Source organism: Myotis brandtii, unplaced genomic scaffold, assembly GCF_000412655.1.
Source record: "Myotis brandtii unplaced genomic scaffold, ASM41265v1 scaffold220, whole genome shotgun sequence".
NCBI classification, from domain to species: Eukaryota; Metazoa; Chordata; class Mammalia; order Chiroptera; family Vespertilionidae; genus Myotis; species Myotis brandtii.
In genome coordinates this window covers 216289-240907 of record NW_005358250.1, presented here as the reverse complement: position 1 = coordinate 240907, position 24619 = coordinate 216289, and the positions used below count along the sequence as shown (strand labels likewise).

At 39.9% G+C, this 24619-nt stretch overlaps 1 protein-coding gene across 7 annotated transcripts in view; it reads right to left on the bottom strand.

Annotated features, from left to right (window-relative positions):
• Nucleotides 1-24619, bottom strand: part of NFYC (nuclear transcription factor Y, gamma) — a 67069-nt gene that overhangs the window by 6973 nt on the left and 35477 nt on the right. For 6 of the 7 annotated variants that reach the window (XM_014539525.1, XM_005866030.2, XM_014539526.1 and 3 more), the window contains 6 exons: nucleotides 19932-20044; nucleotides 14019-14090; nucleotides 12573-12686; nucleotides 9101-9196; nucleotides 3954-4127; nucleotides 1184-1342 (listed from right to left, as the gene is read on the bottom strand). In XM_014539525.1, the coding sequence (XP_014395011.1) occupies nucleotides 1184-1342; nucleotides 3954-4127; nucleotides 9101-9196; nucleotides 12573-12686; nucleotides 14019-14090; nucleotides 19932-20044 (728 nt within the window). The remainder of the gene's footprint in view (nucleotides 1-1183; nucleotides 1343-3953; nucleotides 4128-9100; nucleotides 9197-12572; nucleotides 12687-14018; nucleotides 14091-19931; nucleotides 20045-24619) is intronic. The other variant, XM_014539528.1, reaches the window with a different exon arrangement.

Sequence of the window (24619 nt, the reverse complement as noted above, 5' to 3'; positions counted from 1 at the left end):
AAGAAAGAAAGAAAGAAAGAGAGAGATAGCCACAGACACACACTCACTCCACTTTCCTAAACTTTCTCCTGGCCTAGTACTCTGTTAACCTAATAAGAACAGTTTCAAAACCAGAGTCGAGGATACTTTTTGAGCTTTTTTCAGAGAGAAAGTGGTTAATCAAGCCCAAGTGAATTTCCAGATTTGCCTACATTTCATTTATAATAGGAAGAACAAGGGGTAGGAAATAGAAGGACTGTTCCATGTCACTCACTTTCTACATTTTCTGGTGGCAAAATGACCAATGTATAAATGGCAAGTGTTGAGACAAGAACATTTTTAACAAAAGAACAAGTACAAGTAAAAAAGTCAACAAATCTAAGAAATGAAATCCCTCAAGGCACACAGGAAGCAGTAGTCCACATTGAAGGAATGGATAAGTTCAATGAAAGCCAAAAATATACTTTGCTGCAGGCTCCAGTGGGAACTGACTCATGAATATGCAACAAGTGTATTTATGGTCTTCCCTATACACCTCCCTCTTATTCTTTGCTAATCAAAAGACAGGACTGTCTCACAGGGCCTTTGGGCCTTGGCATAGAATGGTGGTTACAATGACTTCTCTATGTAGGTGGAGTGAGGGGAAATTAAGAGGAGCTGCCACACAGTGGTGAACTTTAACATGGGTTAAAGGAAAGCAGTGAGCACACAGTGAAGCAAGTTGTGGTCTAGGGCAGTGATGGCGAACCTATGACACGCGTGTCAGAGGTGACACGTGAACTCATTATTTTGGTTGATTTTTCTTTGTTAAATGGCATTTAAATATATAAAATAAATATCAAAAATATAAGCCTTTGTTTTACTATGGTTGCAAATATCAAAAAATTTCTATATGTGACACGGCACCAGAGTTAAGTTAGGGTTTTTCAAAATGCCGACATGCCGAGCTCAAAAGGTTCACCATCACTGGTCTAGGGTAACAGGAATATAGGTTTAAAAATGTTTATACACACACACACACACACACACACACACACACACACACATGTGATATACACAATCATGCAAAATATATACACATGCACACACACACATAATATTTTTTTTTGTCTGTGTGTATATACAGATATAAAATCTTTAAGTATCTCTGTTATTATGTTGAAGAGTGCCATGCAGACCTGAGGCAAGGCAAGGCAGGGCTTACCGGGATCTGCTGGATCTCTCCTGTGTTTGTGATGATCTGCTGCATCACCTGCATGGTCTGTCCAGTGCTGCTCTGGGCCTGCTGGGCTTGACCCTGTGGCTGGGCCTGGACAATCTGCACCTGCTGACCTTCTCCAACCTGCATGGTCACTGGTGTGCTCTGGAAAGAGTCATGAGAAAGCTGATTGAGTCTAGCTCAGAGTCAGTAGGCTTACAAAGGGGTTAATAACCAAGAGGTTAACTAGGAGCAAATCCTCTCCATGAATGCCTGAAGTCATGTTAACACCAAATAATACTCAACCTAGAGTCCTTTGGGTTTAGAGCACTGTGAAAGTTACTCACCAAAATAAAAGATGAAAAAAACCAAAGAGATTTATTTTTAGGCTCATAGTACACAATATTTGCCTGAGCCCCAAACATCTCTATGCTTCAAATGCTGCAACTTTTCACAGCCACTTCGATGACAGTAAGGCACATATGGTACAAAAGAATCAAAATCAACCACGACAGTTCACTTGAGAAATAGCCAAGTGAAGTCTAGAACAGGTGAATTTGGAGGGCAAACTAAATGGAAAGTGGGGTCAGTATGAATTATGAATTTACTAAATTTGGGATCCTGGGCTGCTTCTTAGGCCTGCAAGACATTGGGAGGGAAATAAAGTGCACACTGGTTTTCACCCCATTTAAGCAGCAGAGCGACCCCAGCCCGCAGCGGCCAACTGGCTGCTCTGGATCATAGCACAGCTGCCTATGGGAGAGTGAACAGGTAAATGCACTGGACACCAAACATTGAATACCTGGATCTTAACTGAGGCCACCCCTAAGTACAGGAGGGTGGGGAAGACAGACAGAAGGACCTGTGTAAAAATGCATGCAGTTGGCTAGGACAACAGGAAACATCTCCTGTTCTCACACTGCAATTTTCAACTCAGCCTATTCCCCAAGCCTCTAGGAATAAAAGTTTCCAATTTTATGACAGAAAATAGAGGATTCACTTTACCAAAATATGCCTTCCTTCGACTTTAGTATGTATTCTGTTCTGCAAAGGTTATCTGCACTCAACTTGAAATAGCCATTACTACAGAGATCCTGGGGTGTGTCACACAACACAAGGCCACCCTGAACCAGTAACACAGTGAAACAATAGCTGGAAGATGCTGGGAGGAACCAACTTCACCATCCTCACAAGCCTTATCAGCTCCAGGCTGAGCAAGTCCAGGGTGGCAGAAAAGAGGATACATGAAATTCTCGCTGACTAAAAAAAAATGCATACTGCCAACTCATCACTGTACTCTATCAACTCAATTTTCCTGAGAGGATTTCCAAAGTATTTCTAAATCATTTCAGAAAAATGAGGGCTTGTGTTAGCATAGCAGCTGTCAGATCACGTATGGTGTGCCCTGCTGTCGGGGCACAACAACTATGAACTTCTTAGGATGATCAGCCAATAAGAGCCAGCCATTAGCAGACTCCCTTGAAGTTCTCTCTATAAAGGGATAAAGCCTTTGGCAGGCAAACCTCTCACCACTGCAGACGCACAAGCAAGAGCTAAAGAAGGACCCTTAGGCATCACAGTGCAGTGAACTCCTTAAGGCAGGGATTGAGCTCCAATCATCTTTGAACCCCTCCTGCTAGCATGGTGTCTGGTAAAGACAAGCATTCAATAAATTTGTTATATGGATAAAAAAAAAAAAACAAGCAGGGAATACATCCTAAAATCACAATTATATTTAAATCTACTGCCACTTCCATATTTTTTCTTCTAGGCAAACCCAGCTCCTCACTAGAACACACAAGGCCGTCTAGAATGTGTCCTCAACTCCAAGCCTTTGCTTGTGCTGAGCCCTGTATTGGGAAGTCCCTCCTTGTCTATTTTGATTCATTTCCATTATTCTCTCTAAAACTCATATTATTCCCTTAAAGGAACCTTCTCTGACATCCTCTTCTACCACCCCCTCACATCTTTGTTAGGTACCCCTTTTGATGCATTCCCATAATACCCTCTACACATCCTTAGAATATTTTACACTTTCCACATGGTGGTATAATCTTTAATTATTTGTAGCCCCAACTAGGTTGTGAATTCTTAAATATAGGAACTGTTTGACTCATGCTTGTGTCCCCAACACATGGCATAGGACTTTACCTACAGAGGATGACCAATGTTTGATGAATAAATAAACTGATGACTGACAGGGAGTTTGGATTCAGAGCTCTGAGAAGAGAGTTCTCTGTAGCCTCTAATGATTCCCAACAAATGTGCATAATGCTGCTCTCACAATTGTATTGGGGAGAGAGAATATTCTGATTACTATTGTAAAAAGAGAAGGACACTTTACTTAAATACAGTAGGACAGAGAAATGATGGGGAGAAGGGGAGGAGAGGTATGCATGCCTGATCTCTCCCTTAAGGATACAATCCAATTCTGGTGTGGACACACAGACAGCAGGCATGGAGTCCACTTAAAACACCTTCTACAGAGATGCCACTACTCTTCATGGGGGTGTCATACAGTTTTTCCTTCCAAACTTTTTAGCTCATAAGGATCCTGAAGAATATCTTGTCCACTACACTTTCCTCATTTGACCCATAAGAGATTAGGGTGACATGTCTCCTCAATGGCTGAGTCTGGGGAGAGCCCAGGTTTCCAGACTTCAAATCCAGTGCTCTATGATGCTCTGAGTACCTGTCTTGCCCTGGTCAAGCTTTCACCATCCCAAACCTAAGAAGTACTATCTTGCTGGGCAGGCACCCCCTGCAGCTCACAGACCTGACCCTGCTGAGGCTGCGCAATGATGATCTGCCCGGGCTGGATAGTGGTTGTGGAGCTGGTGGTCTGCTGGCCTTGCTGCTGCCCCTGGACTTGGACGGCGGTGGGCTGCTGAGCCAGCGTGAAGTAGTACTGGACAGGCTCGGCAGGAGTCACAGACTGGCGCACCTCCTCCTGTGGGGTAGAAGGAGAGGCAGGTAAGAGGAAAAGAACCGACTCAGCAGCCGCCAGAGTGAATTTCCATTCTTCCCCCAAACGGGCTCTGTGCCGTTGCCTGCTGAATGCTGAGCTCTCCACATTTGAAGCCAAGGGAAACTGGAATTCGAAGAGACCAGTTGTGCTACATCAAACTAAAAATAACAGATTCCATAGGTTTCACCAAACTTACAGCCAGTTTTCTGAAGTAGAGTTAGCACCCATTGCATGATAAGTTGCAAATGGGCAAATAATTACTGCCACTAAAAGCCACGCACTAGCAGTGCTTGTGAGTAAATTCTGCCGAGGCCTGTGATCTGAGGACAGTGCTAACTGTGAGCACTGGAAGATGCTACCCAAACGTCAGGCTCTGAGGCAAGTTCCCAATCTCCCAAACAGGCAGCACTCTCCTTATTTTGTTCCCACCATCTCAGGAGGGACAGAGCAGGGGAAAAGGACATAGGGCTTTTCCTGGGTTGAAATTTCAGAATCAAATGTTAGGATCGAGAGCATCAGTAGGCAAGTGCTTAGCTTTTCACAGTACGTTGAGAGCTCAGTGGTCACTAAGGGCCACATCTATCCAGTGTCACATCTGCTTCTGGTTGTACTTAGCCACAGAAGAGCAACCCAGGGGGCCTGAGGGACAGCTCTCCGCTGGGTGCTGCCTTGGCTGACTAGGGAGGTCGCATTCTGTCCGATCTGCTGGGTGAAGAGACTGTTCCTTCTTCAGCTGACGTTTTCCATGGCAGAAGGAGTAAACAACCCTCTCCCAGCCACCTTGAGCTCACAGCTGAGAGTGTAGGATGTTTACACACACTACGGCATGGTTATAGCCTGAGGGTCCAGGGTTGGTCGGCCCCTGCCTGGGACAACAAAAACAACAGAAACATACAACTTGGTCTGGCTGAGCAAAAAATTAACTAGATTTACTCACTCCCTAGGCTAAGTTTGCCATGTTTAAGATAAGAGGAAAAGACAATTCTTCAAGGTATAGAGACCCTGTGGACTGCCTCAAAGCTCCCCAAAGTGGCATTTACATAGTTGGCATTGACCCCATCATCCCCTCATTAGGTCAGGCGCTCTAGTCTGGGTTTCCAGTCCTTTGCTCACTGAACTTTTTTGTCCTTGGCTTGTCAAATTAACTACTTTCCCATGAGGGCAAAGCCTAGCTCTCTCTTGCTCTCCACTGTCCCCACTATTCATTCCCTTGTAGGCACCTAATAAGTACTTGCTGAATGAGAATGGATTTATGGAGCCAGGCAGACAGAGATAAGAAAATACAGGCACACCATGTGTTATTGCACTTGGCTTTATTGCACTTCCCAGGTGTTGATTTTTTTTTTTTTTTTTTTTTTTTTTACAAACTAAAGGCAAGACCCTCCATCAGCAAAAAAGGTTACAACTCACTTTATTGATAAACTTGCTTATTACAGTGGTCTGTTAACAAACCAGCAGTAGCTCCGAGGATGCCTGTACTTGCTTTATTGTGGTGGTCTTGAACTGAACCCAGGTATTGCTGTACCTTTTTTTTAAACCCAAGTTGGTAGTAGAATAAATTTTCTTGAATATAACAGCTGTTACCAATAGAAGAGACCCTAAACTCTCTTTGCTACCTCTAGGATTTTGTAGTCTAGTGTGGGGAGAAATCCATGTTCCCTGTAGAACAGGGCTGGGCATTATTTTGCTTGCCTGGTGACTGGGGGACCCAGGATAGTAAAACTAGGACTGCTGATATAAAGCCTATGAGACACGCGGGTCTCTGCATGACCAGATTCCCTGATGGCCATCCACTCAGCCTAGGCAGACACTTGTGACATGCTGGGTTTCTGAGCTAGTCCTCGAACATGAACCAACTTTTTAGGTTAATGTATTCTGTGCTTCAGACCCAAACCGTTTGAACACTGAATGTGATCATTCTGAGGCAGAAGAAAGAGGGGGCCCCCTTTTATTTTCAGCTAGGTCTGTTTCCAGAACAACTTAACTGTGACAATGTCACCTCCATTTCAACTCCAACTTCTATTATAAATTAGGGTCAGTCTTGTCAACTAGACCTTGGCTGTGGCAGGGATAAACTGGTATCCTCCTTAGCCATGAAACTGATCTTTTTCAAAGCTCTTGAAATGAGTTTAATGTATTCATTTTCCATTGAGATTTCCCTTCCTACTTTATAAAAAACATTAATCACTAAAGTTCAGACCTAACTTGAAAAAGCTCTTGGGTGATAAGAAGGTATATAGGACCAAAAGCCCCCCAGAACAAACTTGCAGGAAGTGAGAAGGCAGGCAGACACCGGCATTTCCTAGCCCTGACCTGTGATGGTTCTGTATCCAGTTATACCTGACTGTAGCTGATCTACAAATGAATATGGTCTTTTCACCAGACAAAAAGCAAACCCTTTAAATATCCCTTTCAGAAGCCAAAATACCCCTTGCCAAAAGCTGGGAGAGCAGGTGAAGAGCTTCTCCTGTGCTGCCTACTGTAGCCTCCTAACTTGTTTATGAACCAGGCAGGGTCTAGGACATTCCATCAAGTCAGTTTGCGCTGTGAGGAGGGCATGACTGTTCTCAATTCACTGGAATGGAAGGAGGCATATATAAGGTTTTCAGCATTTATGAAGACTCATTCAGCCAATGGAGGTCAAGCTAGCAGGGGAATGATTATGCTTGGTTTAAAGAGATGGGTGAAGAGAAATGATATTTCAATGGGCAGGAACTTTCAACTCATAGCTTTAGTGGGGTACAAGTCAAACCTCAACAACCTTCTATTTTCAAATAGTTTTTATTTGCTTTCCTGAAGAACAAGATAAATTCCCAAGCATCTCTGAGAGGTCAAGGATCTTAGATCCCAGCTCAGTATTTGTGGCTAGTTCCTTTCCCCAGTAGTGGAACATCATCCCAGATGCTAGAACAATCTCGGAATGAATGACTGGGTCAATCCAGAATGGGGTACTTGCCCAGCTCTAGCTGTGGCCTCCCCAAACAGAGGGTTTACTCTTGGGATGTGTTCAGAAGTGGAGACTAACAGCCAGAGAATGAGCAGCATCACCTCCTAGGGCTACCAGCCACAGACTGGAAAAAAGTCCATTAGCTTCAGTAGCAAGAGCAAACTGCTGCCTCTTCACAAAGGGTGAATTCTGGAGAGTAGGTGCTTTTACAGGACTTAAAAAGGTGTCAGCCAATTTGGAGATTGGGAAAACTTCATGTCTACAAAGGATTAATAGTGCTACCTGAGAATTTCAGGCCAGCTTCCAGTAATCTCAACCTTTCAAAGGCCAGGCAGCAGCTGTCCCAAACAGGATGCCAATCAATGGCTTGAACACCTACAAAGAACTGAGTCTAGACAGCAAGGAGCTGTTTCAGCTAGACACACTTTAAAAAAGAGATGGAGCATTTAGAGTCAAGATGGAACAAGGAGCTGTCTGACACCCTAAGAGAGCCAAGCACTGAGGACTTTGGAGGAAGGGACAGGACATGTCCCAGCCAGTTGGTTCAGCAGGCAGCCCACAGAAAACAAGCAGAAGTTAGCACAAGGAGCATGACCAAGGCCTGATTTTCTGACAGATCTCACCACTTCGTTTTTAAAGGGGGCTGCTCAAACAAATTCCAACACGGAGAGCAAGTGTGTCATATCATTTTTTTTGAAGGAAGAGAAGTGGTCTGGGTTTCTGCAGTAGTGACTTCTCAGAGAGGAAGGAAGCCCACGGGCACTAACCTGCAATGTCTCAAAGGCGATACGCAGCCAGGGACGACCGTGGCAGCCTGCCGCTGTAAACATCCGACTGAAAGCTCCTCTGAACACCTTACAGCTTCCAGTCAAGGATGTTTACAGTAGCAAAGACTGCCCAGAAAGAACGGAGACACAGTGAGGCTCCCTGTACTAGTAAGGGGGTAACAGAGGGCTTGCTAATCCAAAGGCTCCAGGCAGGGTCAGGATTACAAATGTCCTTTAAGACGCCCACTTCTCTTACACCTTCTGACTGGTTATTAATAGAGACAGCATGAGAGTCACTGAATGACCCATTTCCAAAAATAATATACTATGAAATAATTCATTAAAACCACTTAAAATTTTGTTAAGAAAACAGAGCAAGCAGAACAAGGCACACCTTTGCTCCCAACCAGACTCTGGTACTATTCCCCAAGTGTCTCAATTACACCTGGTGAGTCACGAAATGTGTGTGCCTGAACCAATGAGTTATAAAGCATAGGGGCCTATTAAAACCGCAATTAAGAGACTTATGCACCCAAGGTGCTGGAAAAAAAAAATCAGTGTGACCTTTGGAGAGGGGCAGGTAGAAGAGAGGGAAAGGCAGGCAGGCAGACATTCACATTCTTTCTAGTGATTGCTTAGAAAACAGTTTTAGCGGTGGTTCTCAAATCTGGTTGCACATTAAAAGCATCTGGGGAGCTTTAAAAAGTACTGATGCCTGGGCCTCCCCTCTCAGAGTCTGATTCAACTTGGTGTGGGGTGGAGCCTGGGCATTGGTATTTTTTAAAACCCTAGCAGGTGATTTAATATGTAACCAGAGCATTATACAGAGAACCACAATAAAGAGTAAGAGAAAACCAAAGTCCACTCACTCCAAACACTGTGCACATAGAGACGCTGTTTCTTGAAAATCTAAAATCTGTAACTCACTGGACATGTTCTCCCATCCCAGATTAAGAACTCTGATAGAGTTCCTAGGATACCTTGAAATGAGCTTCACTTTTACTATTGATAACCAAAGTCTTTAATTTTATCTATTTTCACTGAAATACCACCTCAGCGGCACTGAGTTAAAAGTATCCATAAATGAGTAGCAGAAGGAGATGTTAAGGATGGATCTGGTCTAGAGAAGTAGCAAAAGAAATAGCAAATGGCTTGTGCTGAGAGAGGAAAAGGAGCATTATTAGACACCCATATGCAAGGTGCTTGGCAGCAGCAGCAGCAGCAATGCCTTCCCAGCTCACCTGACGCTTTGGAGGTTTCAATTCATCTCTTGGAACAATATCGATGAGAAAGTCAAACTGATCAAATTTTGTAATTGCCATGGCGATATCATTCCTCTGTAACAAAGAAAAGCGAGGTGAAAAATTAGCCTGGGGAGAAACTAGTTCACCCGGCTTTATAACCTCCAGGTTACAAGTAAGAGAAGATGATGACTTCTAAGCCAAACTAAGTACCCATGGCCAAGTCTATAGCTGAAATAAGCACAGCCAAATTCTTATAAACTTCAAATGATCAGACCTGCTGGAAAGATATCTACAAAGTCAACCAAAAAACCTACCTGTAGCTCGTGCTCCATAAGCCGAATATTCGAGCCTCTAACTACTACTGCCTCTGCTAGATTCTGCCCCTAGGTCCTCTCCATGACTGTTAAAAAATGGTCCTCCAGCTAAAATTGTACAAATCTAGCAATCTCAGGTGGCAGGTTTCTGGTCATTATGTGGTTAGCAAGGTTAGGCAATCATTCAATTTTATAACCTTTTTAAGATTCTAAATAGTATTTTGCCTCTTAGTTCAGAAGCAGTTAAAATCTATTTTGAATTTCCTGGCTGAAATTCTAATCCAATAACTTTTGCAATATTTTCTAGTTACTGATCTGTATCTTAGTTTCCAAAATTTTTATTTTGGAATTCAAAATCGCAATGTTAATTAAATCCATGGTTTAAATCTTGTTTAATGTGATATAAATATTGGAAGTCTGAAGTTACTAGAACAGAGTCTCAGGTGGGCTGAGGACACAGGAGTCGGTTGACTAATGATTCTGAAACCAAAGCCTGCTCTGAAGGGGTTCTTTCTAAGAGTAACACTTCTTTCTTTAAATAATAAAATTAAAGGATTTTTATTTTTTTACTAAAAATCAACATACTAACAGTGTAAGACAATTTTAAAGAAAAAAAACGGGAAAAGAGTGAACAATGATATGCATGTATTAAGGGAAAAGTAAACTTTGAAATTCATTTAAAAATAGATGATGATTTGATGGATAGAAGGATAGATATGGGGATAAAATAAGTAAACTTTTAATGGCAGGATCCAGGTGGTGAGTATACAGGTGTTCACTATAAACTTTCTTATGTGTGAATTTTTTCATAATAAAATGTTGGGGTGAAGAAGAAGTCAACCTTCTAACCAAAATCCTTAGCAACCTCTACATATCACATCTTAAGAAAAGGTGACTCATCAGACAAAATAGGAGGGGATGGAAATTTTCTGTTTTTTCCTTCCCTTGTCTCTGTGATGGCCCAAAGCCACTGAAATGCAAAACTTCAGTCCTCCATTCTTGCCAACCATCAGCTTGATAATAAACCCATCCTACCGAAGCAGGGCACATTTTAAAGCTGCCAGGACTCATTTAAGATTAGCACGATATAGTATCACATTCTTGATGATGTCACCTACTCAAAGCTATCTAAACGGCTCATCTAAGCATGAAATGAGAGGAGGGGTGAAAGAGAAAGAAATAATAATCACCTTCAAACAAACACTAATGTGTTCTACAGTATTTTGAAAACATAGATATACTTAAATCGGTCTTTTTAACATTGTAATTTTGTCTTTTTAAGTGCTAATATTTTACTGAATTATTATTCATATTCAGTAAGATACAGAAATCTTAAGTACACAGCTGGATTAATTTTTATAAATATATACACCCAGGTAGCTATCATCTAGATAAGAATATAAAGTTCCCTTCCATCACTTTCCGGCCAATTACCATGCCCTCTCCCCCCAACCCCCCAATCTGAGGTAACCACAATTCTTATTTCTATCAATATGGACAGTACCTGGCACCATGTGCTATGTAATTCTTTTCTCTGCTTTCTTTTACTTAACATAATATTTCTGTGATTCATCCATGTTGCTGTATGGATCAAGTTTGTTTCTTTTATTGTTGAACAGCAATTCATTTCAAGAATATATCAATTTTTTTATATATTCCATCTTGATTTGTCATTTAGTGGATATAAACTAGCATCTCACTGTGGTTTTACTTTGTATTTCCCAGATGACAAATGATGTTATGCACCTTTTCATATGCTTACTAGTCATTTGGAATCTTCTTTTTGGAAGGGACTGTTCAAATGTTTTGCCCATTTAATTTTATCTTATTTTTTTTTTAACTGATCTTGAAGGTAATTTCAATTGGCTCTTTAGATCTACAGACTTCCTTCAAGGCAGTCATAAAGTAAGTTCTCAATGTCTAGCTAGCTGCACTAGAATGTAGACTTCCCTGGGGGTGGGGATTGTTATCTGTTTTGTGTATCCAGAGCCTAGAACAGTGCTCGGCACATTGTGGGTGATTAATAAATACCTGTAGAACAAATAAATAAATAAATAAATAAATAAATACATTTTCAACTTTTGAGGTAAGAGGAAAACAAGGAGAAGACATAATTTACACTCTTGGCTTTGTTGTTAAAATACTGTCACTCTCTTATATCTGTCACATCCTTACTCTATGTCTGAGAAATGTTTCTTCCAACAGCTAGGCCCTGGTGGTTGAGGGGAGAGCCTCTAGAGCAGTGGTTCTCAACCTTCTAGCCCTTTAAATACAGTTCCTCATGTTGTGACCCAACCATAAAATTATTTTTGTTGCCACTTCATAACTGTAATGTTGCTACTGTTATGAATCGTAATGTAAATATCTGATATGCAGGATGGTCTTAGGCGACCCCTGTGAAAGGGTCGTTCGACCACCAAAGGGGTCGCAACCCACAGGTTGAGAACCGCTGCTCTAGAGCCAATGACCAAGAGGTCTTCATACAATATGAATATTTGTTTGCTGGATTAAAATAAAAAGAGAACAAAAAAAGAAGAGGAAAAGGATTCTCAGGAAAGCAGATGAGGAAAAAGAGGCTAATGAGGTCAGTAAAACTGATTCTTCCTGGGACTGTCCTTTCAAGGCTTCTAACCAGAAGTTGTTTACATCTGGAAATAGATAAATATAAGTTTAGCCTCCCTCTGTATATAGTGAGGACTCACCAAGTGAATAGTTCAGTCACTGAGTTGTGAAAACCATGGGAGAGCTGGAAATTAAAATTCTTGGTGGGGAAATACTATCATGGCTATAAGGTATGCCTGCCTCCCAACAGTAGAGGAAGATACCAATTACACTCAGCTTGTCAGAGGCCTAAGGAAAAACAAACTTTGGTCTAAGCCAGGTGTCCTCAAACTACGGCCCGCGGGCCACATGCAAATACAAATATTGTATTTGTTCCCGTTTTGTTTTTTTACTTCAAAATAAGATATGTGCAGTGTGCATAGGAATTTGTTCATAGTTTTTTTTTTTAACTATAGTCCGGCCCTCCAACGGTCTGAGGGACAGTGAACTGGCTCCCTGTTTAAAAAGTTTGAGGACCCCTGGTCTAAGCCATGCAAGAGAAGCAGGCAGCTAGCTACTTGCCCAGCTTTCCCAATGTAGGTCTACAATATTACCTGTAGAGTCCGACGCTTGTTATCCTCTGTGTGGATCCAGGCTCGAAGAGTCAACTCTGTGATAAAAATCTGGGCTGCCTTGGCAAAAAGCACAGGGGCTTCTGCACTGATCATCTGTAACAGATGTACATCTGTCAATCACCAGTCATTCAAACCAGTTAATTTGCCCCTTATCTCATGTCCTGCCACTGGACTATGGGGCAAGTGTTGGAAAAGGAGAAGGTAGTAGTCTCAAGAGATCCCAAGATAAAATAAAACCACAAGTAGGAACAAAGCAGGTAGAAGAGGAAAAAAGAACACTTATCTAGCACCTACCATGCACTTTCTTACTCTCATAACAGCCTTGTAGAGAAGCTAAGTTTAAGAGAGGTGAAGTAACTTGCCCAGGGCCATAAAGTCAGTAAGTGATATAATCCAAGGAGAGACAATGTGGGGAAATAATGAGTCTGAAAGCCAATGGATTTAGGCAAAATCTCAGGCTTCCCATCCTTTCGGGCTTTATTTTTCACATACTGAAAAAGAGGATAACTTTCCAGTACTGTTGTGGGAATCAAATGAGAAGATATATGTACAAGCACCCAGCACAGGGCCTGGAACACAGTAAGTACTCAAGTAATATAAGCTCTTGGTCAAACAAGACTCTGGATCCTTGGTGAGGTGGTCTGTATAGGATACAGGCATTGGACGAGCTATGGAGTTAAGGAAGCAGATAAGTATTGGGATCTTGGTTCTCCTACTCTAGGCAAGTCAGTTTTTTCTTTTTTTTTCTTTGTTTTGTCTATTTCCGTATCTAGAAAATTAAACTACTAATTCTTATCCTACCAAATCTCACAGGATTACTATGAGGAGGAATTGAGCTAATAGAAGGGAAAATTGCTGTGAACTGTTAGCTTTCTATACAAATACAAGAGACTATGCATTTTGAGTGGTAAGGAAGGAGCTGCTCTTTTTCTAAGAGAGTTGTAGTGGGTGGCAGACTCCTAAGAATACAGTAATGGTCTCCTCCAAGTAAACCCTCTCACAAGTATTATTCGTGTAAAACAATTCACAGATGCAATACTCACAGATACAATAGCATTATCAAACATTTTTTAGAGCTCAGATCAACAAATAGAGACTGTAATAAGATGCTAAGAAGATGGCACTGTCCTGATGATTTGATGGTAGATGTTTACACTACATGCTGAAAAGAACTGGGTGTTTCAAAAAGCACTCAGTATCTTTTCAACATCTAGAAAACAGGACACCCCTAATTTTTGGAGAAGCATCATATAATAATTAAAATTGTTCAATTTCAGCTCACTTAACAATTTTACAAGAAACTAAATAAAAAAGCAACAGGCAATATTTTCATTTTTATTTAATTAAATTTGAGCTCTAGAGAAATGAGCAATAACCCACCCATCATTTTAGCTTCAATAAAAATAAAAATGAACGTAAATTCACCTTCACATCTTCATCCAGTTTCATAATCTTCTTAATACGAGCCAATGGCAGTTCCTGTACTCGGAAATCTTTCTGAAATGAGTAACAAAAGGTGCATAAATGGTGGGGACAATCAATAGGGCAAAACAGGCATCAGGAAGCACACTGATTGGCTTAGTCCCTCCTTTTAGAAAATATGGCAGGACACAAGGTACAGATAAAATGAAGAAAATACAAGCTCCTAGCAAAATTCTTAACCCATGTAGAGCTTTAAACAATTAAAGGGTTTCAGGATAAACTTATGATGGCTTTTAGCAGATTCAAATGTGATTTTTGCCTCAGGAGCAAAAATTCATTCCTCTAAGTTGCCAGTTTTTTCTTCTACTTGGGGATTGCAAGTGCCAGCATTACCTGACCACAGTGACCCACAGTTCTCTTCTTCTGACCTTTGCTCTAACCTGGCACCAGAAATTAGGGAGGAACTCCCTAAGGGCTTGTTTCCAAAATTAGCTTAGGGGGATGGGGGTGGGTTAGAAGATTATGGGAGAGGGGTGAGGGTAAATTTATCAGCTGGCTTTTTGGAATAGCCCTGGCACTTTTTTTCTTAAAAAACAAGACTGGGCTGGGGAAAACCACATCAACTTTACTGTGGATAGGATTTAGGAAAGAGCTTTTTGATCAGCACTACTCAATTATTTGTGATTAAGCCCTTTTTTGTTTTATTTTGATACTACTGGTATTTCAAAGCATGCTCAACGATGAATGCAATTCTAGAATTAAAAATCAATTCTGGAGAGAGACCAAGATGGCGGCATAGGTAAACACCGCAGACTGCTGCCGCAAACAACCACTTCAAAAATACTCCTAGCAAAATTCTTAACCCATGTAGAGCTTTAAACAATTAAAGGGTTTCAGGATAAACTTATGATGGCTTTTAGCAGATTCAAATGTGATTTTTGCCTCAGGAGCAAAAATTCATTCCTCTAAGTTGCCAGTTTTTTCTTCTACTTGGGGATTGCAAGTGCCAGCATTACCTGACCACAGTGACCCACAGTTCTCTTCTTCTGACCTTTGCTCTAACCTGGCACCAGAAATTAGGGAGGAACTCCCTAAGGGCTTGTTTCCAAAATTAGCTTAGGGGGATGGGGGTGGGTTAGAAGATTATGGGAGAGGGGTGAGGGTAAATTTATCAGCTGGCTTTTTGGAATAGCCCTGGCACTTTTTTTCTTAAAAAACAAGACTGGGCTGGGGAAAACCACATCAACTTTACTGTGGATAGGATTTAGGAAAGAGCTTTTTGATCAGCACTACTCAATTATTTGTGATTAAGCCCTTTTTTGTTTTATTTTGATACTACTGGTATTTCAAAGCATGCTCAACGATGAATGCAATTCTAGAATTAAAAATCAATTCTGGGTTTCAGAGCTGCAATGAAGAAAAAGGTTCAAAGGCAGAGATTAGCTAAAATCAGCAAAATCCCTGCTGAGACTAGGTGTCAAATGATTGATTCTGTAAGTGTTCTGAAATGTGACTCACACCAAATCCAGTATGTTCACATGGGACTTTGCATCATCACATTATAGAAAGAGCAGCTACTATTTGAGATTTGGTATAATTAACAACAACAAAAAAGTAAACTTTCTTTTCCAAGACCAACAGCAAACCTCAACTAAATGTTAAAGAAGGGGGTACTAGTGAAAAACATAAACAGCCTTCCCAGAACCCATTTTATAATTACAGAAGGGAAGAAAAACAATTAGGATAAAATGCACACCAAGACATCTAATTTCCCCACACAAACTCAACAAGCTGCTTGGCTACTGGCTACCACTCACCTCTACAAACTTCCAACACCAATTTTTCATCTTTTCATTTTCCAAAGTAGGTGTCAATATTTTCCATGAAGCCTCTACTAAAACTAACCCTGGAGTGGCAGATGTTTAGAACTCCAGTTTATTAAATTTTTACCAAAAGGAGGGAGCAGGACACATTCTTTCTATTCTTATTTGTTTTCTCCTCTTTAATTTACTCATTCATGTAACTCAACTAATATGATATGTGCTACTATGTGAAAGATGCAAATCTATACTTACCTTTGAACAGCTTATAGTTTAATTGTTAGAGACGGTCACATAAAAACATTAAAACACCATATATTATATTAGAATGGGGGTGTAAAATCCCACAGAAACAAAGAAGAAAATACCAGCTGGCAATGGGGGGTTGGAGTGAGCAAGAGGAGTTGGCAAATGTTCCACAGAGAGGCTGACATCTGAATTGTGTATAAGGGATGCTACAAATTTGCTTGTTGGAAAAATAGAGAATTCATATTCAGACAGAGGGAGCAGCATGCACAGAAGCACAGAGACACACAAAACAGGGCCTATTTAAGTTTTAGATATATGACCTGAGTACAGAGGCGAGCAACATGAAAGAGAATGCTGGATTGAGGCCAGACCCTAAAGGGATTTAAAAAACAAAACATTTACCACAGAAATCAATCACTGGTCTTCCTTCATGTGTGGCATATCACAAAATATGATGATGCTAAACAGAAATCCCAAAGACAATGCTGGGGATGATAATTCCTTTGAAAGGCCTCCCAGGATGACATATACAACACAAGATTAAGACCATAAGATTCAGCTCTCTTGCAAGTGCACTCTTATTTGACTTGGTTAGTGAATATAATTTCCACAAGTTTGTTCCAAGATTACTTAATCAAAACCCAAAACTGATAAAAAAAAGACCTTCTTCCCTAACTTGAAAGAGTAAAATACCACTTTCAGAATTTCTATAAGACTAGTCTTTAATCAAAAGCAACAAGAAGGGGTCAAAGATAAAGAGATGATATAATTCCCACCTTGGAGAAGTATAAAGTGAGGCAGAAATTTACAAAAAGCTCTGCTCTAAGCCCACTCCAACCTTTTCTTTTGCAAGACACTTTCTCATAATCCCCAAACCTTGACCCCTAAAGGGACAGTATGTGAAAAGTGGATCTTCAGATATATGTGTGTGTGTGCCCCAGCCGGTTTGGCTCAGTGGATAGAGCATCGGCCTGCGGACTGAAGGGGCTTGGGGTCGGTTCCGGTCAAGGGGACATGCCCGGGTTGCCGGCTTAATCCCCAGTAGGGGGGCGTGCAGGAAGCAGCCGATCAATGATTCTCATCATTGATGTTTCTCTCTCTCTCTCCCTCTCCCTTCTTCTCTGAAATCAATAAAAAAAAAATTTGGAAAAAAGAAAGATATATGTGTGTATGTGGTTCATTATTACTGACAATAGCCCAGTTTTCTATAATCTCATCCTAGCTTTCCAGTCACATGTAAGAGTTTATGATAACCTTATTGGAGAGGGGAGCCCTTAATTATCAGTAGACTGATGTCCACTAAATTGGCTTTCAATTCAATGTTCCCTCATCATTGGCAACCATGCAACTCATGTGCTAACTTCTCCTGATGCTGATCCAAGTGAAAGACAACTGAGACAGACTGACTCTACTCTTGGTAGTGTTATCAGCAAATGGAAAAGCAGATTCTCTCTCAGAATATTTCTGTGCTCTTGATCACAACAAAAGAACTCCATTAAAAATACTGCCATCTGAAACTGCTGAGTTTCAAGAAGTCTGAATTCATTCAATGAGAGTTCAGAGCCAAAGAAAAGCCAATGGGTTTCAGGCTGCACTAAAGAAAATCCAGAGTTTCAAATAATGATGAGAAATCTTTTCCAGGCCTATCCAGCCAGATACTCCAGCAAGATAGGCTTGAATCCTCTCAAAAGCAATGATTCTCAATCTTGGCTGCATGTTAGAATCACCTGGAGAGCTTTTGAAAAACAAGATGCCTGGGTTCTGTCCCAGACTAACTGAATCCGGAATTTCTGGCATCACGATTTTTGAAAATGCCACTGGTGACTGGGGATCCACAGTCAGTGTTAACGGCCACTGCTGCTTTTAAAGTCTTACTACTCAAAGTCAGCAATGGCTTCGCCTGGGAACTCAGAAGAAATGCAGAATCTCCGGCTCTGCTCCAAACCTACTATATCAAAATCTATATTTTAACAAGATCCTCATGTGGTTCATTAGACAATCAAGTTTGAGAAACACTGCTCTACAAGAAGGGCTCAAACAACACAGGACCTGTTTTGTAATAATCCATAAACCTCACACCTCCAAGTTTTTCTTTAAATGGTTATCTGATTTGACTATAATGTTAAAAATACCACTGTCTAATCTGGAGGCACTGAAGAATGAAAAGATGTAACTGGTAAATAAAAGAAAGTGACCTCAGCATTACATTACAGCTAATTGGAGGCTGAATCGTACGGAGTAAGTTAGGGGAGAATTAGATTTTTCTTTTTCAAGATTCAGCGTTGTTGCCTCCCCATCTACTCCCCAAAAGACAAACTTAGCTTTCTCTTGTCCACTTTCAAAGAGGTCTAGAGGAATAAAATCCAATGCCAAAAAGTCTGTGAATTATTATTTCCAGAGCTCTGTCGAGCAGAAAGATGGTATTTTACACAATCATTCTGGTGTGCAATCATTTAGGTATGATTTTTGACCAACTTCAGTTCCAGCTGAACACTACCTGGATTTATGCACAATTATGGAGTAAAGAGAGCATGATGGCCACCCTGAGAGGAAAGATAAATTGCTTTTGCAGAACTCAGACCAAATTGACTGGGGCCAGTATTTCTAATATATCATGTAATATATATCACCTAGCAAATTTCAATTCGTTGTTTTAGAATAATCTTTGTCCCAGTCTTAGAGACCACCGACAGCTTGTGAATACTCTCATACGTTTTATTTATGTTTGGATAGTCTGAACATATGGATATTTAAAAAATCTGTTAGACATGTTGAGATGTCAACCTAAGAGGCTCTGACATATCTGAGGAAGTCTGGTTATAAGTGCTAGTGAGTTCTGGATAGGCACAGACTAAATGCTAAAATATCTGACAATGTTACACAGGCAGAGATGCAGTCGGAGAAGCAGATATCTTCATGTGCCATAGAGAAAGGCAGATAAATGGATAAATAAAATGTAGCGAATACACATATATATGGAATATTACTTAGACTTAAGAAGGAAAGAAATCCAATTACATGCTAGAACATGGATGAATCATGAGAACATTATGCTAACTGAAATAAGCCAATCACAACAAGACAAATATTGTATGATCCCATGTATATGAGGCATTTAAGACTGGTGAAATTCATAGAAACAGAAATTAGAATGGTGGTTACCAGGGGCTGGGGAGAGGAGGAAAGGGTAGTTGTTGTTTAATGGGTATAGACTTTCAGTTCTGCAAGATGAAAAAGTCCTGGAGAGATGATCCACAGCAATGTAAATATATATTTAACACTACTGAACTGTACATTTTTAAAAGATTAAGATGGTAAATTTTGTTCTGTGTTTTTTTTCCACAATTAAAAAAAAAAAATCAAAGCCCAAGAAAATACAGAAAAGTTAAGTGCTGAGTTTGAACCTCCAGAGTTTCTCTGGCCACCTGCCTGATTTTGGATTTCTGGTTCTGTGCTCAGCTGGAAAGTAGACTTGCTATACTGGCCTACTCGGACCACACTCTAGAAGGGCACTAGTTTTATACCAGGCGGACCCCAGCACTAAAACCTGATAAACTTAACCATGAGATTATCCCCTTAAAATATGAACAATAGACCCCAGTAATAATTTTATAATTTTATTTTTCCTCCCTTCTCTTTTATATCTAAGACAGTTTAGATAAAACCATCACCTTTAGACTGCAGAAGAGAAAGAGTGACTTTTCTGTGGAAAACCACATGTGAACACAGAGATCAGGAATAAATTATGCCTTTGTAAATGTGCTTGAGATTACACGTTTTAGTCTATGTTTTGGTTATTCATCTCATAACTCTTTAGACTCTTTCAAAGTTTCTCCTTCTTTCTTACCACTGTTAAATTCCGTATTTCTTCCATGACACGAGGCCAGAAGGACTGTAGATTTTGCTGGGCATCACTGCTGCTGGTACCACCAAATCCTCCTTCTGTGGACATTTTGACAACTGAAAACAAATACATACATGAGACACATTAAAAATAATAATAAAGTCAGACTTTCTGTCCGTTATTTATATCTTTCCTTGTGGATGTTTACACTACTTCATTTAACTTTTCTTTTTCTAAATATATTTTTATTGATTTCAGGGAGGAAGGGAGAGGAAAAGAGAGATAGAAACATCAATGATGAGAATCACCGATTGGCTGTCTCCTGCATGCCCTGCATTGGGGATGGTGCCCGCAACCTGGGCATGTGCCCTGACCGGGAATCGAACCTTGACTTCCTGTTTCCTAGGTCAATGCTCAATCACTGAGCCATGCAGGCTGGACTCATTTAACTTTGCAACAATAGGGAATTAAATTTAGAATAGAAAGAAGAGGGTCAGAACCTACATTCAGTCAACTGCTTTTTGATGGGTTCAAAAGAAGATCAGTTAGGATCCCCACTTCAGCTATAACTGTAGATAATATTGTAATGCCTTAAAAGAGTCCAGGGGGAAAGTAAAAAACTCCAGATGTCTTAAATGGTTACCCAGCAAATACTTAAATGCAAAAAACAGTTTAATCAAACACAAAGAACTAGAAACTTAGTGATGTCCTAAGAATTTCTATTCTGGGAAATTATTTGAAAAGGTTTAATAATACCAGTGACTGGATGCTGGTGGAGAACTATACACTTGAGTGGCCAGATTATTATGACCGGCCAGATTATTATGACCACCCCATCAGTGCTTCATTGACACTTCCAAAAATACTGAATATTGAAAACTTCCTAAACAAATACTCTCAAGGTTTTTTAAAAATTATTATTATTATTATTTGTATAACTAATTCACTTAATTGTACTGATGGGGTGGTCATAATAATCTGGCCACTCAGTGTATAAGTCATTAAGAACTAATTCTGAAGGGCTGAAAGAAGAGCACCAAACATGTTACTTTCCAGGGTCCATGTGGATACATGCTGGGCAGATCATTCCATCAGCAGAGTGGAATGAAGGCTGCTAAATCTAGGTTTAGTCTGTGAGGACGTTTGATTCATTCAAATGTTTGAAATGTTCTAGAGGTCTCTGATTTTTTCTTTTTCCTTCTAAAGAAAATGATAAAAGGAAAGAAATGGAAGGAAAACAAGAGTACAATCTTCAAAGCAGATTTCACTCCGATGTAATGACATTAGTGGGTGATGATGTAATGGGAAATGGCTTGGAGCCAATTTCTAGTGCTGGAGGCCTACATAAGAAGCTCTATACATCAACAGGAACTCTAAGTACTAGGAAACAATATGATCTTAGAGTTTCTGGAGGGAATTAAGTGAAGAGTGTTGAATCACAGTTGGAAATGACTAGATAAAATCCTGAGTACTAAATAACCAACTAAGGTCCTCAACTCAGCTTCCATTACATTTTCACTTATCACCATATGCGAATAACCTATTACACTATTCTCTTAGGTGTACTGAGAACAAAGATATCAAGATAATCTAGAGAAGTTTAATTATTTATTGTTATTAATAGTCTTACGAGATACTCATGACAATGAAAAAAGTGAGACTCACTAACCTTTTAAAATGGGGCAAATAAAAAAAAATCTTTCTGGAAATGAAAATAATTCCTTAAAATTTTAAAATAAGAATCTAACCTTTTATTGTATGGATCTATGGGCAGGCCTGATCTTAGCAAAATCTGCCATGCAAACTACTACAGTCACAATTGCCAGTGTGATATCTTGTATTCTTGCTAATGATGAATGGGTTTAGTTTGAGTGTAAAGGTCTGTGAGATTTAGAAAATTGGTGACAACTTTGTGATGTCCTCTGATCTCTCCCAACAATTGTTACAAAGGTGAACAATTCAAGAAACACTTTTAAAACCACCTGTGCACAGTCTGATATTAAATTCTGCATTACCCCTACTAAGGATGTCTTGGTGCAATCAATTCACAAACATATGGGCAGTCAATAGATCGCGAATGTCCTCGTTGGCTGGTTCAGAGCCTCACACTGTTGAAGTGGGGATTATGTACAAAATAGAAGTTAAATATTTCTGAAACTCAAAAATGAGTTAAGGGTTACGTTTTTAACTTGAGAAGCCCATCTGAATTAGATAAGCACAAAATACATCAATAAAAATGTCCTTTATATTTTAGTGTATCATAGAAGGTTAGGACTGAAAAAGACATTAAGAGCCACCCAGGCCCACCCCTCTAAAAATGCTCACAGCTCTACTTCAACCTCTGCCCAGCCCGCTCAATCCCACCCTAAGTAGTCATTTAGTTTAAATATGAGCTTATCCCTCTCCAGTTCTGGGAAACTAGCTTACTGTAAGGCATTCTGTTCAGCTTTGGACAGTTCTATTCTATACATTAAGTTGAATTTGCCAAGTTCCAATTGAGCTTTGGATTTAGAATTACAGCTTTTATGATTTTTCTATCCAAGAACCTCTTTTTATAAATTCCTGACTTTAAAGATACTCTCCTCATTAGAAACATAAGATGCTATCCTGAAGAAAAAGACAAAAAAGTTTGGGCCATATTTTCTAGCATCTTTGCACAGAAATGATTAGTAGTTACTTCTTTTAATACCTATTGGAAGAACACAAATTGTTACTGTAAATTCCTAGAAAACGTGAGTACTTTGATTCCAAAGGCTTTCCTTAAAGCAGGTCCAGTTTTTACATGGGCCTTTAAAAAACAGACCAAATCTCAAGCAAAAGATTTTATGAAAACAAATTGAGGTTTTTAATATTTTCTGACCAAGGTAAAACTTAACATTAAAATAACAAAACTTAATCATAAACACAAACAGCTTTTGTTCACCAAGCATCCCAAAAAGTTAAAAAATATAAAGCAGGCTTAATCTTATCACTTATCTTAAAAATTAATATATTAATTGCAACAAAATGGATTTTGTTGCAATTAGTGTATTTATAACATCTACAGCCCATGGAAAATATGCTAGGTTCATCTTCTAGGATGATGAGAAAAAGTATGTATTTTAAAGTAAGAAAGAGATTTATATTCCACGACCCTTTTGATTCCATTTTTAAATTGCTATCTCTATGATGGGATAAAACTACTTATATATAGTTGACAAGGACAAAACTGCCCTAAGACCAAGCCACATTAACTTAGATCATTCTGATGAAAAATGCAGTATAGAATTTTCCAGATTTAATTCATTATTGATTGTAAATTTATCACTGTAGACCTATAATTCATGTTCATTAATTACTTCATAGGTACTTGAATAGACTCCCTAACTATTTAGTAAAGACTTCAGGATCAGATGAAATATTGAATGGTTGTTGCTAGATGCAATCTCAACTCCCAATACCTATTAATTTATGTTTTTAAAAACTTTAAATTTATTTAAAGTCCTTTATAATATGCCTAAACCCACAAAAACAGTTTGCTTTTCAAAGCTAGAAAGGGAAGAATCAGAGTCCATCATGCAAAGGCTATTGCTCCAATGTTCAACTCAATCGCCATCTCTCCACAAGTCTTCTCTAAATACCCCCTCTGGAAGTGATTACTCCTTCTTATGAACCTAGAGCCCTTGATCAGTAATCTCTTTCTGCCCTCACCACATTAGCTTGTATGATCATTATTTATATGTATGTCTTATCATTTCCTTTTCTGGTTTACAAGCTCCTTGTGGCTAGGACCTGATTCATTTCTGGATTCCTCAAAGCATCTAGCATGCAGTTGATAATTATCCCAAATAAAAGGGCAAGAGAGTTGCTGGGTATGGCCTTTCTGAGAAAAAGAGGCCTCTTGGAAAGCTTGGCCCTGAAATAGACTTATTGGGAGTGTTTGAACAACCAAAGGAAGTGGTTATACAAAGTAAACAAGGTTCCTGATGGGCCTTTAAAGTAAGGATTATAATCAGAAACCCACATGATCCAGACACCCGGGTACCGACACACCACACCACACCACACCACACCACACCACACCACACCACACACACACACACACACACACGGTTGGTCCTGAACTTTGTAAGGCAGACTGGAAGGCAGAAAGCATGGCTGCCTACAATTCCCAAATATAAATCTTTTGAAAGTCAGAACCTTCTCAGAAAGGAGACCAGGATAACCAGGATATAGGGTGGTGAAGGCCTGGGGTGGGAGACGGGGGCGGGCTGGAAGGGGTCAATGAGAGTAAAAAGGGAACATATGTAATACTTTCAACAATAAAAAATTATTTAAAAAAAGAAAGAAAGGAGACCAGGACAGATTTATGGTAATAGGTAAGTAGGAGGAGGGCAAATACCTGTTTGGTCACCCATTACCAGGACAATAAGGAGAAAACCATGGAGGAAATGAGATGATTCAATCAGATCACTCAGTGGTGGCCAATCTAGCTGTCGTTTGAATATCCAGTTACTCTTCATCATTCTTGAAGAAAGAAAAAGAGACCTACGCAGTTTTCAAAATATCCCAGAAGTAGAGTGCTCCTCTTTTTTTATATATGTATTATATATTTTTATTGATTTCAGAGAGGAAGGGAGAGGGAAAGAGAGATAGAAAGAAACATCAAGCCCTGGCCAGCTTGGCTCAGTGGATAGAGCGTCAGCCTGCGG